The 16,297-nt window shown below is 44.7% G+C and overlaps 1 protein-coding gene across 2 annotated transcripts in view; it reads left to right on the top strand.

Moving 5' to 3' along the window:
* IL17RD (interleukin 17 receptor D) overlaps positions 1-16,297 on the top strand; it is a 347,672-nt gene that overhangs the window by 130,404 nt on the left and 200,971 nt on the right. Inside the window, exon 1 of one of the 2 annotated variants that reach the window (XM_069643673.1) lies at positions 14,635-14,941. The exons of the other annotated variant lie outside the window; for it this stretch is intronic. Within the exon in view, the coding sequence (XP_069499774.1) occupies positions 14,870-14,941 (72 nt within the window). The 5' untranslated portion in view covers positions 14,635-14,869. Of the gene's footprint in view, positions 1-14,634; positions 14,942-16,297 lie in introns of those variants that run through there. 2 annotated transcript variants of the gene reach the window in all.

Genomic DNA, 16,297 nt, shown 5'->3' with positions numbered 1-16,297 from the left:
TTGAGCACAGGCTCGATGCAGGGCAAAGACCGCAGACCTGTTTTCAGTCTATAGAGCTATATTCTAGACCAAGACGCCAATCCTAGTTCAGCAAGTGGCCTGTCATGATTGGGCAGCCTGTTTTAGAATACATAATCCATAACAGACCATGGAGGTCAAGAGGGTTTACTACTAGGCCGACGTTTTTAAACTATTCCTACCCAAAATGCTGCCTACGTTTTCTGTTTGGAGACAATCTATCCAGTTGTTTAGGTTAAGGATGGCTCATGTAGCTAGTTTAGAAAGTCTTGGAAGCAGGTTGTAGATAAGTAAAAAGCCCACAGGCCATTGGATTTTTGTGATTACATAGCCACCAACCAGTCCTAGGTTTCGACTGCCTAACTCAAACTACCCATCCATGACTGAATTCGTCCTCACCGGTCCACAAACTAAACAACTTCTCAATCAATGGCTCAAGGATATGCTCCTAAAAGGGTTTGATCCACAGCTCTCGGATTCAGCGAAATCCTTGTGCCTCGCCATTGACGGCAGCCTTTCCTTCCAGAGACACATGGCCAAAAAGGCCCAAACGGCCTGGCTCTAAATGTCCACCCTTCGCAAAATCGCACCCATCATCCCGCCGCAGAACTTCCAGACCATATTGCGTGCCCTTGTGGTTTCGCACATTGATTGGAGCGGGATTCGGTCCTGACTGGTCTCCCAGCTGTTCACTTGGCTCCCCCGAAAGCAGTCCACCACGCTGCAAAAAGTCTTATTATAAGTGTTGGAAAATGTGACCGAGTTACCCCTGTACTATGCAAAGTACATTGCCTTCCTCTACTGGGCAGGATACTGTTCAAGGCTGCATGTATAATCTACAAAGCAGTCTCGAGTAGCACATCAGCGTACCTGGCAGCTAAGCTCCCCTTATCTGGTGCCACACACCCTTCAAGCAGCAAATCGGCCAACCAGCTTGAATTGCAACTTGTCAGCAAAGAGAGGACTCACAAACAGTCCTTCCCTTGTCACACACCAACCTTCTGAAACTAGATTCCTGTATCTACTCTGAATGCCTCCAGAATGCTCCAGTTTTTCAAATCTTTCAAAACATGGCTTTTTCAACACCGACTAAGGACTAATTTGAATGGACACATACCGACGCACAGACCTCAACTCACAATACTGTGCTACTTTTAACTGATGCCAACCCATACGCTGACTGTCCACACTCTTTACAGCACTCGGCTGTTATCTTGCTTGGTCCACTTGTAACGATGACCTGGAAAACCCCAGATTTATGCAGAGGGTCAGGAGCCAGAAAAAGTCCCTCAGTAACGGGAATAGACCAAGTGAATAGAAAAACCCAGCTTTTTTTAACATCCAAAATAAAGAAGGGACAGCATACAAAGAAATGTGGCTCTGGGAGCTCTTCCTACAAAACCTCTTTTATATAAAAAACAACTCAGAATGACGCTGCAATGATGCAAAACCGAAGGGGATAGGTTGAAGGAAAAAGGCTGTATGTATTCTATATGGGATAAACTTCCAATTGGATAATGGTTAACTGATGGCTCCTCCTAAGACTACCTCTAAATTGATTACTAAAATGCATAATTACAATTGACTATTGGTTGGCACAATATGTACTGGGTGTCCTAGCACTGAGGGTCCAGATGGGTTGGCATTCTACTGACCAACCCAGGTCGTCAAGACATGAGATAAAACGGGAGTAGGGGAGAGGTCCATGGACAGCTTTTCTTTGAATTAAAAATATACCATCCCTTTTTTTTGATGGTCATGAGCCACAGTGATTACTCTGTAGTTGGCCTTGCATGGCACCCTATGTCTGGAAATATGCGTAAGGAGTGAGGAAGGTGCCCTATATGTACATTGCTAATGAATAGACCTACTTCAATTTTGGGTCATGTGTGCTGAGACCGCATTTGGAATTTCACCCTGCATTTGAGGGGATTTTAGTTAATTTTAATGTGAGTGTCATGGTTTTCTCTGCCACTGGGGACTTTCTTGATCCATTCCCTATGAAGTCTTTAGCTTATAATTACTCTGTACCTAGCTTTCAAAGACTGTTATGTGAGAAACCTGGAGGTATCCTGACACCCCCCCCTTGGATCCTCTTCTCAGGTGGCCAGGAAACGGTTATCGCTTTTGGATCCTGGCCCTGGGGTTGGAGATGCAAGGGAAGATCACCTGGGTGGACGGTTCTTGGGGATTGGAGGGGGGGGATGATGCCCACAGGTGAGGCGTAGTATTCCTTATTTCCATTCCACAATGGACCAACAGTTCCTGAAGCTTTTATAGGATACTGTCAAGCCTTCTCCCTTGTTACCTTACGAGGTATCCCGCCTGTATGGAGATACAAGGAAAAGTGCAATGAGAACACCTCCTTTATATGGGCAAATTAGACGCACATATCCCTCATTTCATTGAATCAAAAATGTGTCAACTGTATCTTGTCCCCTACTAAAATAAGTTATTCTCTTCCCCACCGGCTTGCTCTCCAACTATATCCCATTCAGGCTCCTATAAGACTAGGACGAGGAAGAGGCGACTAGGAGTAATGCACACTCCTGGTCAGTTTCACCACAATAGTACCGAGACAAGGAAGATTCCAGTAGAAAGCCAGGCATGTCCTGGTAATTTCTGAGGGTCAGGCAAACTACTCACACCTGCAACCTATTGGGAGGCTACAGGTGCTTAAAAGCAGGAAAAGCATCAGTTCAAAGAACCTGCCTGGAGAGAAGGTGGCAGATGTGTGCTTAGGAGCAGGCTGGAGCAGAACTGCCAGAGAGGACACTGTGTTCCCAGGGGAGGAAGTAGGCGTTGCGACTCGAGCGGGCCGTGAGAGTTCCACAACCCAAACACTTGTCAGCCTTGTGTGTTCAACTGGGAAACGGAGGACTCCTGACTGCTGCGGACTCCTCCCGAGAGTTTTCGTGAAATTAGTGCTGCTCGCCACAAGGTTTATTCGGGAGCAGAGAGCTGAATGAAGAGAAGCACGAAGCAGCCCAACGAAGCTGAGCAGCTCCAGGGAATGAGAGAGAATCCTCCTAATGGAGTGCTCTGGGGCGAATGTGAAACATTTTCTGTATACACGCAAGTGAAAGGCGCATAACAAGATGGTTTGGAATCCAAGGGAAGAAATTATGAACTTTGAATAAATAACCAAGTGATTTTAGAAGTAAGAATCCTGATCGAGAGGCCAAGTATTAAGAATACCATGGTCAATATTGAATACTGAGCTACAGAAAAGATATGAAAATTGTGCCACAAGTGGAAAACAAATGAGAGCAATGTTACAAGGAGTTGAAATTCGTTGCAAGCAATAAACCGTGAAAGATGTCATGAACTGAATGAGAGGCACGTATAAAACATATGTTTTGCAGATCGTAAGTGAATGCAAGGTGGTGGAAGAGGATATACACCACCAAAAATTGAATGCAAGTTGTGGCAAAACCAAAAAGACTGCCAATACACAAACGGTGCTGAAGCCTGTGTTGCCAGAGCTGAAACACCACAGCAGATGTTGAATGCTATCACTACAAATGTTGAATTCTAACACTGGTGTTGGGTAGAAAACCAGTGTTAATCAAAGCATAAACAGTATCACAAAGTGCCAAGGGTTATCCGTTGCATCACCTGTAATGGGTGGACTGTGTGGTCCGACAACTGTGCTTAGACCAAGTAGCTCCAAACCTCAGAGAACCAAGAAAAGCATGAAGACCAAGGCTGTGTGATAGAATTGCTGAAGTGGAAAAGAACATTTTGTTGAGTACAAGTTAAAAGGATTACCAGTCAAAATGTACATTTTTACTGAAAACCAAGAGACTGGAACTATTTGGAAGTGTGATCTTGGGGAAGGGAACCCTGAGCTATCTTGGAAATGGAACCCTGGGTCCTGTTTTCTTTGTGGAACTATTTGAACTTGGGAAAGGGGGAAACTGACCCAAGAAAAAACTGGAAGGAGCTCAGAACTTTATTATGAACATGGTTTCTTTTGGTGTTGCCATCCCTACACATTGTATCTCTAGTTGTGAGGGCAAGTATAGGTTTTGGACACAGAACTTTTAAGTTGAAATCACTGTCAGACTATCTTTAGTTTCTTTAGGCAGGGAAATCCCACGTTTGCGTAGTGCAAGTTAGATTAGATTTTTATATGTCAGGATGTATTAAGGCCTGTGTCTTGCTTCATGATGCTTTCAGTTTTTTCCTTTAATCTAAGAATATGGCTTGTGCCTTGGGTATGAGCCGTCCAGTACCCTCCTTATTTTCTCAGTAGCCTTGGCTTAGTTTGCATAGCTAATTGTCTGGGTTCTGCACGGTTCTGTATTTCAGTGAATTCAACATCCTGAGTATTTGTGAAGCCTCGAGGCCTTTCATTCACTTGTGTGCATGCTGCATCTTCCATTTTGGAAAAGAGGGCTGCCCATTACTTTCACGTTTGTAATTTAGTAGCATACCCTGCTCCCATCTCCTGCTGTGCCTTCTTGGGATATGGGCTGTACGGTTGCCTTAGTGAGTAACGTTTCTCACCTGTGCGATATTGGGGAAGGAGCAGTGGCTATGGATGACGTATGCATCTGTCTCTTAACACACTCTATAAACAAAATAAACCTAAACAAATATGTGGCGAGACGTAAAGGGGTTGTTTCATTGGAGGTTAACTCCAGGGTATGACGTCCTTTTGCCGACTAGATTTTTCGATGGAATTTGTACTGCAAAAATCCATCGAAAAAATATATTTGGGTCAGCTAAGGGGTTAAAAGGAGTGTGGAGTGGGCTGGGGTGGGGTTAATAACCTAGGGAAATGGCGTTTGTTCAATGGATTTTTGGTTAAAAAAAATCCATTGAAAAAACTGTCAGTAAAATGGCAGAACCACACCAGGGATCAACCAAGATTAGGGATAACAGTACTTTGGTGATTTTCAGAGCAAGGAATTTTGGAAGCGAGTCGCTCATGCCAGCTGACCAAGTTTCCCCAGTTAGAATGCGGGTAGGCAGGGTGGTATAGGGCATGTGTTTGCGGGCTGTACATTCCTTGCAAACAGCATTTATGGATTTTGACAGTTGTGTCCCTCATCACACTTTCCAAATTCAGATTGTTGAAGCGGAAAACCAAGTTTAAAAACAGAACGCTTTTCCACAAACCGTTTTTTCTTTTGTTTGTAGTCTGTTGCTAGACCGCCTCTTAGTCATGGCCCCTGTGAGTCATGGCCATTATTCTTGTAGTAATTCATACCTAATTTGAAAGTACAGACAAAATGACCGGCTCACCCTGCATTTCCTCTGTTCAAACATCTCCCTTCAAGGATTAAAGAAACCCAATTTAATTCTGTATTGTCTGAGAGAGGTTCTACATTTAGGAAGGATTCGTCCTGAATTAGAAACTGTTATTGTCAGGCCTGCTGCACATCCCTTTGTTGCTAAAAGGTCTTTAACTGACGTGAGGATAGCTCAGGAGCAACCAGTTTGGCTTGGAAGCAGGACAACGCATAGCAACATAGGTTTGATTCCTGGTCTCGCGCTTTGAAACCTGTCTCCGGTATTAAGCGTTATAAAAGAATAAATATAATTATAAATTAGAATTACCACCAACCTTTGTCACATATGTGGGGGATTGGCTCGAGTTAGATACTTAACATTTCACCTATGAAATCTGCAGACAAAAATTGGTTGTCCAAAGAGTCTCAATATGGGTCCAAGAAAAAAGAGCATTGCCTGAACTTGGGTGAAAAGGGCCATTGCACGTTAAACTTGGAGTGCAATCACTCCATTTAGAGTGCTTTACCTTGAGCACCGGGGAATTGCTACTACATAGCATTCCCCTTTCTCCAGTGATCTTGAAACTAAAGTTGACTGAGTTATTTTACAGGATACTGCCTTTTTCTTTCAATTCATTTAGCTTATGCATGGATTTAAGCACTTGCTGAGAATTGTGTGTGTAAGCTGCGGGTTCACATGGTAGACTCCTGACGAGGGAAAGGCACTCATCCTTATGAGGACAGTAAAAGCAGTACCATTGAGCTGGGTGATAGCGCCTCTAACTACAGTTTGGTCATTTAGTGCCCTGTACATAACCTGTTACTGTGTGTAAACGGTTCTACGTTATTTCGCCGCGGTATTTTTCATCGCAGGTTTTTTTGGGGCGGGTTACCCCCTCAAGCCCCCCCTTTTTTTTTTTTTATTCCCTTACACCCACAGCCATATATTTAATTTTTTAACCCCCCCAAAAAAAACGGATTTTTTTTCGAAATAAAAACGCCAATGAAAAAACATGCGATGAGAAATACCGCGGTGAAATCAGTGTATACCGTGTAAACAAGGAATACTGGACAACCGACGTTTTCCTTGTTACAACATGTCACTTGTTAATTCTTCATTTTTTGTAATCCGGATCACTTTACTACTTTAGTATGTTTGTACTACCTCCCAATGTACCTGATTTGTGGCCGATTTGATACAATAAAAGCAGGTGCTTGTAATTCCCTTTACTTTAAAAATAGTTGCAAATTGCAAGGACCACTACACATTGGCTAAGAGGACCAAGCGCAACTAAAGTCTGGTGCAACCCTACCGTTGTGATGCTGAGGCGATATATATATATATATATATATATATATATAACTGTGTGAAGTCCGATGTGCAAGGCTTATTAGTTGTTAACTTGCAACAGCACAGAAGACCATGTTTTGATGATTCTAATATTGCTTTCGGCTTTTTTTGGAATCTATTTTGTTAATGTAAATTCTCCCTATTGAAATTAGCAACTCAATACCTGAAACAAATAGCTTTGTGTTCTACTTAAGTGAACCCAATATCTGCAGGGAAAAAAAGCTACATTCCCAAACCTCAAGGTAGATCCAGTACATTTTGCTTACTTGTTAAATGTAGTTTATTTTTATTACATGCCATAAATCCACAGGCATCGGGACGCACAAGGAGACTGAAGACAGAACATCAAGGACAGGACAAAAGAAGGCAGAGTAGAACAAGCTTGTAGGCAAGAACCGATTCAAACACGTTCTTCCAATGCTTCCGAAATGGAAGCAGGTTGCTTTCCTGACGTAGATTCAAAGGTGAGGAGTTCCAAGGAGAAAAAGTCAGAGGAGAAAAAGATCTGCCATTGGCCCGTCTTAATCTTGGCACGAGAGCAAACCAGCACCAGCGGACCTTTAAAACTCTTTTAGTCTCGTGTTTGGTCAACCTATCCTTGTGATCGACAGGGGCAACGCTGTGTACACATTTGTGAGCTAGGGTGAGTATTTTAAACTGCACCCGTGCAGCTACAGGAAGCCAGTGCAGTTCTTTGCTTATTTCGAATGACATTTCTGGGGTAGATGTTTAGCAATGCGGATGGCATCATTTTGAATGACTTGTAGCTTGGGAATACAGCTTTTGTTTGCACATCCCAAAAGAGCATTGCAGTAATCCATTAATGGGGAGTATTGTGGTCCGTGCAAGAGAAATAGTTTGGTTCTGAACGGAAAGGTTTTATCTGTCTAAAGCGCTTAAGGTGATAGTACGATTTTCTCTTTTTATTTTATAGATGTAATTAGCGTTTGATTCCGCACCCAGTGATGCTTCCAGGAAAAGACTTGGTGTTTTCCCTTTATCGAGAACGGGAATAGAACAATTCTCGATAGTGAAGCTTGAGTATGTCGGAGAAAGTCCTAGATTGAAAGGACCCAAATATCAAAACCTCAGTTTTGTCACTGTTAAGGCACATCGAATGGGGCGACATCCAATGCTTGATGGTTTGGTAGATGAGACTCAGCATTTGTCTTCTATGTGCCATCCAGCTCAGACAACAATTGTGTCATCTTCGTCACTGGTGAACTGCACACCCACGTTAGAAAGAATGTCAGTAACTTTAATGTTAGATGTTGAACAATTCCGGTGACAGACATGCGCCCTGAGGGACACAATAGCTTATGGGGGCTGAAGCTGATGTAGCTTCGCCCCAGTGCACAGAGGACCTCCTGTTGCACAAACATGACTCGACCCAGTGGATAACATTTTCGAGGGGGGGAAATAAGAGTGGACTTGGGCCTTAAGCTTTTCTTATGATTTTAGAATGTCAAAATGTTAGTTATTCTCAGTGTTCTTTATCTGAGCATTGAAGTCATTTATTTTTATTTTTTAGCTTCGTGAATGGCTAACTTATGTTTTAGCATGGTGTTACCAAGATATTTTGTTAACTTGTTTTAGATTTTTGCCAAACACTTTCGGCCTGTCGTTTAAAAAATAAAAAATGTTCTTAGAACTTGTATCGGCATAAACCAGATATCATGATGCGGACCATCTCGAATAGTTTTCCACCTCATAGGCGCTACCGGATCCAGCATGCTGGTCAGTCGTTCTATATGATGTAACTTCATTAATGCATACCGAGAGCTTGCATGCTTTGATTTTCTAGTAGTTCCTACTAAAAATACTTTTAGTAGTAGTCAGTTTCTTCTTCAATTTGTCTGGGAGCTGAATATAAAATTCCACAGAGAAATGGTCCGGCCAGATAATGATCTAGTGTTGGCAATAGTAGTGTTGAGGTTACGAGATGCAACCCAATCTAGTATATTACCTTTTTTTATGGGTCACTTCGAACCGTGAGTTTAGTATTATTTAGATTTAGTTCTAACAATAATGCTTCCCGATCTGCGATGTCCGCTCACCATTGGTTTGTTGCCCGAAAAGACAGTTTCATTGAAGCTAGGCATGTCTTCTGGGGTTTATGCAAGTATTGTGGTTAGGAGTAAACTTAAGATGTAGGATTTCACAACCTCTGCAGGAACAAAGTACCTGGAAAAGGTAAATCTCCTTTCTTGATATAACACCCTACTCCAGTCCTGCATACCCGATTCTGAGAGCAAGACATACCCTCGATGGACGGTTAAATCAATTGGATGCCCGTTGTAGTCCTTAAGCCACGTTTTAGTAAGGCAGAGAATGTCCATGCGTTTTTTTCATTATGTAATCCTGGATCAGCGCCATATGTGTAAGGGCCTTGCATTCAGAAGAGACACCTTGATAGTACCCTCAATGATGTTCACTAATGGCGGTGACTTGATGGTACTGTCACCGTGAGGGTCGCGTAAGACTAGTATTGCTGGATCTAACAGTGAGAGCTGTAGTAGGGTTTGCAGCAGAAAAGCTGTATCCTCCACTGGTTCTGTAAATTGACCAATGTCTTAGCAAAACAAACGGGGTGATGGCTGTAGGGTTTACAATTAATATTAACCCCTGGCATTGCTCTGGGCAACCCTCCAGACCATAGTTCTTTGCCTGTCGAGCCATTACAAAATGGGAAAGACCATATGCAATCTGGCTTTGTCCCACCTCAAAACAGGCTGTCCAGCCCCAACTGCTTGGTCACATCCCTTCTGCTCGAGGCCACAAGCATCCCCAGACATTCTCTCTCCGCCCCACCCCCCCCTGCAATGTTACAACTTCCTTTCCTACTCTCTATTCTCATCAGGACTACTACTCTTCCAGCAGTCTCTACCACTAAGAACTATGGCACTTCTAGTCCTCATCCACCCTTTGATGTTACTCTTCAGTACTGCCACCTTTCCCTCAGCCCTACTCCTGCTCTTCTTCACTCTTCTACTCTCCACTTTACTACCCTGTCCACACAACTACTACACTACGCTCCGCTCACCCATCCACTAAACTCTTCACTAGTCATCTCCTCCCCACTTCTCTCCTATACCCTTCTCATCACTTCCCTCTCTGTCCTCCGTCTCTCCTAGCACTCCCTCTCACTCTAGCTACTAATACACCATGCCCCTACTCCTAGCTTCCACACTATCCATCTCTCGACTTCCAGCCCCGCAAACAACTGGTGCCACTCTCACACAAAGACCTTATCTTTATTAAGCTGACTAACTCTTCAACACTCTCCTTAGTCTGCATGCAGTTCCTCCTGTGACCTCACCCGTAATACCCACACTGTCTCTTCTCCTATCTGCTTTTATAGTGTGTCTGGCAATTCTGTGCTTCCCTCTCCATTCCATTGGTTGCATCACTCACATGACGCTCTGCACCAATTGGTGCCTGTCTTTTTCCCAGGAACCAGGGAAGGGGCTTTAAAAAAAAAAAAAAAAAAAAGAAAAAATCTCTATGCCCCTCCCCTTTTCCAGCAAGGTTTTTCCAACCGTCTTTCTTTCTCGTGCTAAATGGCTGGAAATTAGTTTTTGTGCTTTGGTGGTGGGTTTTCTGGTTTCCTGGGGTGCTGGTCACTGTGGGGGATGTCGTCGAGGCTCCTGGGTCGTCTTTGTGCTCGTGTTGCTGTTTTCCACTCTCGTGGATTCTGGTTTGGGTTTGCATTGTTGATTCCATGTGGATTGTGGGAGATGAGGTTCTGAAAAACAAAAGTGTGAACTGTGGCAAAGCTACTAGTTTGGGAGGCAATGCAATGCGAGGCTAGGAGTGGGTCCAGGGATGTTATTTTTGGTACATGGGGTATGGAGATGGACTTTTTGGGGGTTGGCGAACCCCTCGCACTCTACAGATCTGGGGCCTGGATGTTTCTCAGCCCTTGTTTTCGTGCTCCTTCTGCTTCCGATTGTGGAGGGTCCCCTTTCTCCACCTCCCCTTTTACAGGGTCACGACCCTGACTTTCACGTAAGGCTTACCTTAATGCCTAGCTAATCGCATGGTCCAGATCCAATGCAGCCCCTAACTATCTTTCCTCTGACTTCGTGGACTCATTTGTTTGCTTTGAATTCGCCCCCTCTTTCAGATTCATGCCCTCTTCCGTGAGACTGTGGTGTGCATTCCTCTCCCACAGACTAAGTTGTACAGATGGGCTGCTGCTCTTTGCATGTTATGGTGCCTCGTTGTTTTCCCTGCTTCCTGGTCGTGTCCATCCGGCCTCCCGATCCGCCCACCGTGCCCTGATTGGTGGATTGAGCGTGTGCCATGGCTGTAGGCATCAGAGGCACCATCCGTGGCCCCCTTTGTGCTGCGAGCTGCACTGGTGAGTAGAGCTGCCACTTGACCCCATTTTAGGCCATTTTTGCATACTCTTGGTCCCCCTGCCCTTGCCTTCCCTCCCTCAACCCTCGTTTTCCCTGCTTCCTGGTCGTGTCCATCCCGCCTCCCGACCAGCCCACCGTACCCTGATTGGTAACACGACCACCTCATCCGGGCCTTCAACGACCCTTCCAGGGCAGCCCTCTGCCCATGCAGCCCCATCGGCTAAGGACCCTGAGGCAAAGGACGGCTCCTACAAAGACGGCTCCAGACCATATCTGCAGGTATCCGCAGGAGAAGCAAGAAGCCAACAATAAGTAAGCGTGGCAAGGGTGGGGACAGAAGCAATTACTTCTCGCCATACTACCCTACCACTCAACCCTAGAAGTGAAACTGCTGTAAACTCTTCCATCTGTGGTCTGGTTGCATTTAGAAAGTCTGCCTAAAAGCATATCTGTGGTCTAGTTGCAATATCCTCTCTGTGCAAAGTTGAATTTAGAAGTGTGCCTAATAGCGTGCCCTGGTTGACTTTAGAATGTGAGCCTAATACCCTCTCTGTGCAAAGTGGATTTTAGAAATGTCCCTATTAATATACCCTGGTTGACTTTAGAAGTGTGCCTAATAGCGTTCCCGGGTTGACTTTAGAATGTGAGCCTAATACCCTCTCATTGCAAAGTGGAATGCAATTTTACTTTATGGGGGGGATTCTAGACACATCCTTCCCCCTCAGCAGACAGGTTTCAGGAAAGGCCTTTCTACCAGTCTTAATGGACTTGTCCTGAACCTGTTGAGCGAAAGTGCAAATGAGAAAGAATGTTCTCCACTATACGGGGCATGGGTCGATTTATCAAAAGAGTTCGACCTCGTAGACAGATCCCTCCTTTGGCAGAAACTAAATAATTGGGGGATTCCAGCACCCCTTCTTGCAATGCTCCTAGAACTCCACAAGAACATTACCATCAGAGTGAGATTGGACGAACCAGGCAATCTATCTGAAACAATCCAAGTCCTGAAGGGAGTACGACCAGATTGCTTGGGTGCACCATTATTCTTTAATTTGTTTCTTTCAGACATTGGAGATTTTCTAGCCTCTGCATCATTAATCTGCCCGAGAATCAATGGAAGAAAACTCCATTGGCTAGCCTATGCTGATGACCTGGTGCTACTGGATGGCTCAGCGATAGGGTTGCAACAACTCCTATCCAAACTTAATGATTATGCTAAACTGAACAGCCTCATAATTAACCCATCTAAATCTAAGGTCCTCATTTTCAAACATGCAAAAAAAGGGGACCTCAAACTGGGTTTTGGACAGTAAAGCAATTCCACGGGTGGACGAGTTAACATACCTGAGATATGAAATCCTTGCTCACCCAACCTCAAACAAGGTGATACACTCCATTCTTGGGAAGAAATCAAAAATGATTGCACAAATGAAAAATCTGAACGGAAGATTCTGCAAATTCTCTATAATTCCACTCAAGAAGTTCTACATAGGTAAAGTTATCCCGGTCTTTCTTTATGGCCTTGAGGCAAAGCCTCTTTTGTGGAACTACGACTGGAGCAAAATTGAGGGCTCTTTGTGGAAATCTTCTCTTCATCTCCCATTGTGCACTCCTCTCGCTAGTATGAGATTTGAGTTGGGCCTGACCTCTTTGAGCTGCCGCGCGGAGTGGAAGTTACTGTCCCTCTATCGTAACAGAATTACAGCCAGTGTATCCACTCTTTTCTTCGATGAAAACCAACATCTAAAAAAGTCTAAATCAAAAAAACTCCTCGGCTTGGAAGAAAAGATTGGCTGCATTTTATATAGGCTGGAATTAACAAGAGAAACTCTCATACAAAATCCTAAGAAAGTTAAAAAAAACATTAGAAACGGAGGACTGGATCAAAACGATTGAGGGAATCAGAAGGCTTAACCCTCCAAACCTATTCCTGACAACGGACAGAAAGCTTGGCACCATCCCGCACTACCTGGAAAAATTCCCGGACCAAAGAATCAGAAACAACTTTCTCAGGCTCAGACTGAATATAGCCCACACGGGTGAAATACTGGACCAAAGAAACCAGGGCGAGAAGGCAATAAGCCTTTGCAAGGTCTGTGCCTCTCCGAACTTACAATCCCTCAAACACCTGCTGCTGGAGTGCGAAGGCACATGGGCGATCAGGGTATCATCACTGGGGAGATTTGTAACCAGAGAGGAGAGCCTAGTTCAGGATGCATTTTGGGACAGACTGATCTCTGGCCAAGAGGTCATGCTAACTGCTGAGATTGTAAACATTTTGGAGAAGCTTACTATCTTAAGGAACCATCAACAGACTAGCCAAGTTCTTGAACCCACCAGTCAAGGGGATCAGTCTGCTTAGTTAAATCCCTGGTTTCTGAGCCTTTATTTTACCTTGTTATTTCACCTTTTGCTTTATTCTTTCACTTTCTGTATTCTTAAATATGCGGGAAACTGCTTTTTGTACGAAATCTGAATTTTTAATACTTTATTTTGTAAAGGTTTTCTCATAAACCAAAAACAAATTAAAAAAAAAGCAAAGTGGAATTTAGAAGTGTGCCTATCAGCGTGCCTTTGTCGAATTTAGAAGTGCGCCTAATATCCTCTTTGAGCAAAGTGGAATCTGGAGGTGTGCCTATTGACATGCCCTGGTTGACTTCAGAAGTGTGCCTAATAACATGCCCTGGTTGACTTCAGAAGTGTGCCTAATAGCACCTAAAGTAAACCATCATATTCACATCTCCACGCTTACTCTCTTCTTTACACCACCACTCAAATAGAACACAGCGGTACTATGACACATTCGGTATAGCTGTTCTCATACCAACATCTGCCTCGTACTCCCCATCACTCTAAACACGGTTGGTTACACACCCCCAGCCAGGCGTTCTCCTCGGGCCTAACGCAGCCACAATCGGTCTGGATAAATCCTGCCAGAACGAACACATACTCTTGACCTCTCAACCACCACACCTATCGCTAGGAAGCGGCTATTACACGAATGCCGCACCAGCTGCACACATATCCGGTGCTCACACGCACCTTTGACTCTCTACTGACTTGAACTTCGGTTCCCAAGGGCGTTCAACCTACCAGCGCCTTCAGACCATACCAATGGTACATAAGGCGCTATATAAATGCAATGTAACATAACATAACATGTTATGTCTGCTGGTATTAGGGCTGTGCTTCGCCTGCATCCTTCTTGACCTATAAACTGGGAATATTCCCTTCTGGTCTTGATATGCCATCCGCCCTTAGTCATGTTCCTTCTAGTGAGCACTCATTTACATCCTTAAACATCTGTTCAGAGGGAGGCTAGTACAATAATGCAAAGCCTGTGGGCAATTTCATGCAATCCTCATGGTTCTCTGAACGTGTGGCCCCAGCAAGTCTCCTCTGACCCTGAGCCACTCTTCCAGAATGTCTGTACACTTGTTAGGGAGCTTTTTCTTAAGGACCTGTGATCGGGGTCGTAAATTATATAGCTCAAAGTTTTGTCGCCCCATGGCGTGTAAAAACGCCAGATTTTTGCTTTTGGTGGGTGACTGCCCATTCGTTTATATGGGTGGGGTAGGGAGCTTGGCGGGTGAAGGAGCTGCTTTCAGGGCAGGCGACATCCTCCGAAAGCGGGAGTTGAGAGTATGGGTGTAACTGTTATAAATGAACGTTCGTCAGGCCAACAATTTGTACTAAAGTAGATTTATTGTGAATAAAGGCGGTCCCCAACAGGGTGCATCCTCCATCAGCCCAGCTGCGTTAAGCTATGATTCTGGAACCGAGGGCTTCCAGAATCATACATCATAAAGGTGGCATCATCTGACAACCAAAGACATGCATCATAACCGCAACCTCCTGACCAGAGCACTACTAGCCATTCCCTCCAGCTCACCAGGATGTCCAGGTGGTGGTGGTCGCAGAAATCGTCGAGGCCCAACTCGAAAGAGGTGGAATGGGGTGGTTCCGAGGTACAGTGTAAACCTGTTTCTCATTCCAAATGAGGGGTTCCACACCCTAAAATTCTGTAAAAAATATATAATCTTTCTATTAAGAAAAGGCAAAGATAACGACTATACACTAATAGATGAGTAAAGCTTTTTAAATCCGAGAGGTCACAATGCAGCAAGTAAGTAGCCATTTCAAAATGATTATTATTTTTGTTCTAAAAAAAAAAAGAAACTGCAGCAATGGGTATGTAAAAGCCTTTGAGTTCATTTGGGCAAATTCCTGAGAGTCCAAGAGGGCTCAGTAATGTGACCAGGACAGGCTTTTGGCTGGAGAGAGTTACAGCGGTTTGAGAGCAATTCCTGGAGTTCATTTGGAGGAAGACTCTCCATACCCTGTGACCAGGTAACATGTTCTGCAGGATGTGGCTGGCTGTTTCCCGAGGTGGTTTCTTCACAGGAGGTTTAGCGAAGGAGCACCCTAGACTCAGGTGACGGCGCATTGGTGCAGACAGGACCCCTATACCATTGTGAAGGACAGTTTTTCACGATCTGGGGATTCCCAGATTAGGGGGGGGTCTGATCCAGAGGTGCAGAAAGGCGAGACAGTTGCATTCAGTGGTTGAAAGTGATGCAGGGATCCCACACGCTCCACAAAGAACCCCCAGCTTCTGAGGAGGGATTACCTTAGGAATACCCCCACATAGATAGTTAATAAATGTTGAAGAAAGCACACATGAGAAGTCCCGGATATTTAGGATGGACCGGGAAGGCAAGCTCAGCAGTGCAGTTGTAGGATTTGAGGCAGCACTGCCGCTGGACCTTTCCAGGAGAGGTGGGACTGAACCAGAGTTCTTGCCTCTGTGCTTTGAAGTTTCTCAGCTATATTCATCTCCATCTTCAGGCTCCTGGTAGCAGAGGGCCTCCAGCTTCCGTGTCCTTTAATGCAGGCATGGCCAGAGGACACTTAGGGAGACCTCGCCTTCTGTTATGAGCTTGAATCCAGTTGTCCCCACTGGCTATGGGGAAATGAGCAGTGAGTGCTTCGGGTTCTTTCTGGCCTTCTCTGGAGAAGGAGAGCTTTGCCATTGGACATCTGAGTCCTGATGCAGAGATTCGGTTCTTCCTAGAGCAGCAGGCCTTCCAGAGGGCAGTTTAGGCAGTCCAGCTGTAGACAAGGTGAGTGGTCAGTTATTTACTCCTTCGGAAATCAATGGGTGAATACCACACCCCCAAACGTAATTCAAACCAGGGGGTGGTCCGCCAAAGGCTAGACCACCCCACCAAGAACACCTATGCATTCTAGAAAGGCCTCGCTTGCAAGGGAATTAATCTACACTGTTCCAGACATACATCTGAATGTGCCAGTCAGAGCTAGGA

Source organism: Ambystoma mexicanum, chromosome 2p (assembly GCF_040938575.1).
Source record: "Ambystoma mexicanum isolate Mex_15411 chromosome 2p, UKY_AmexF1_1, whole genome shotgun sequence".
Classification (NCBI taxonomy): Eukaryota; Metazoa; Chordata; class Amphibia; order Caudata; family Ambystomatidae; genus Ambystoma; species Ambystoma mexicanum.
Note: the sequence above shows the minus strand (reverse complement) of the source record. Positions and strands in the feature narration are given on the sequence as shown.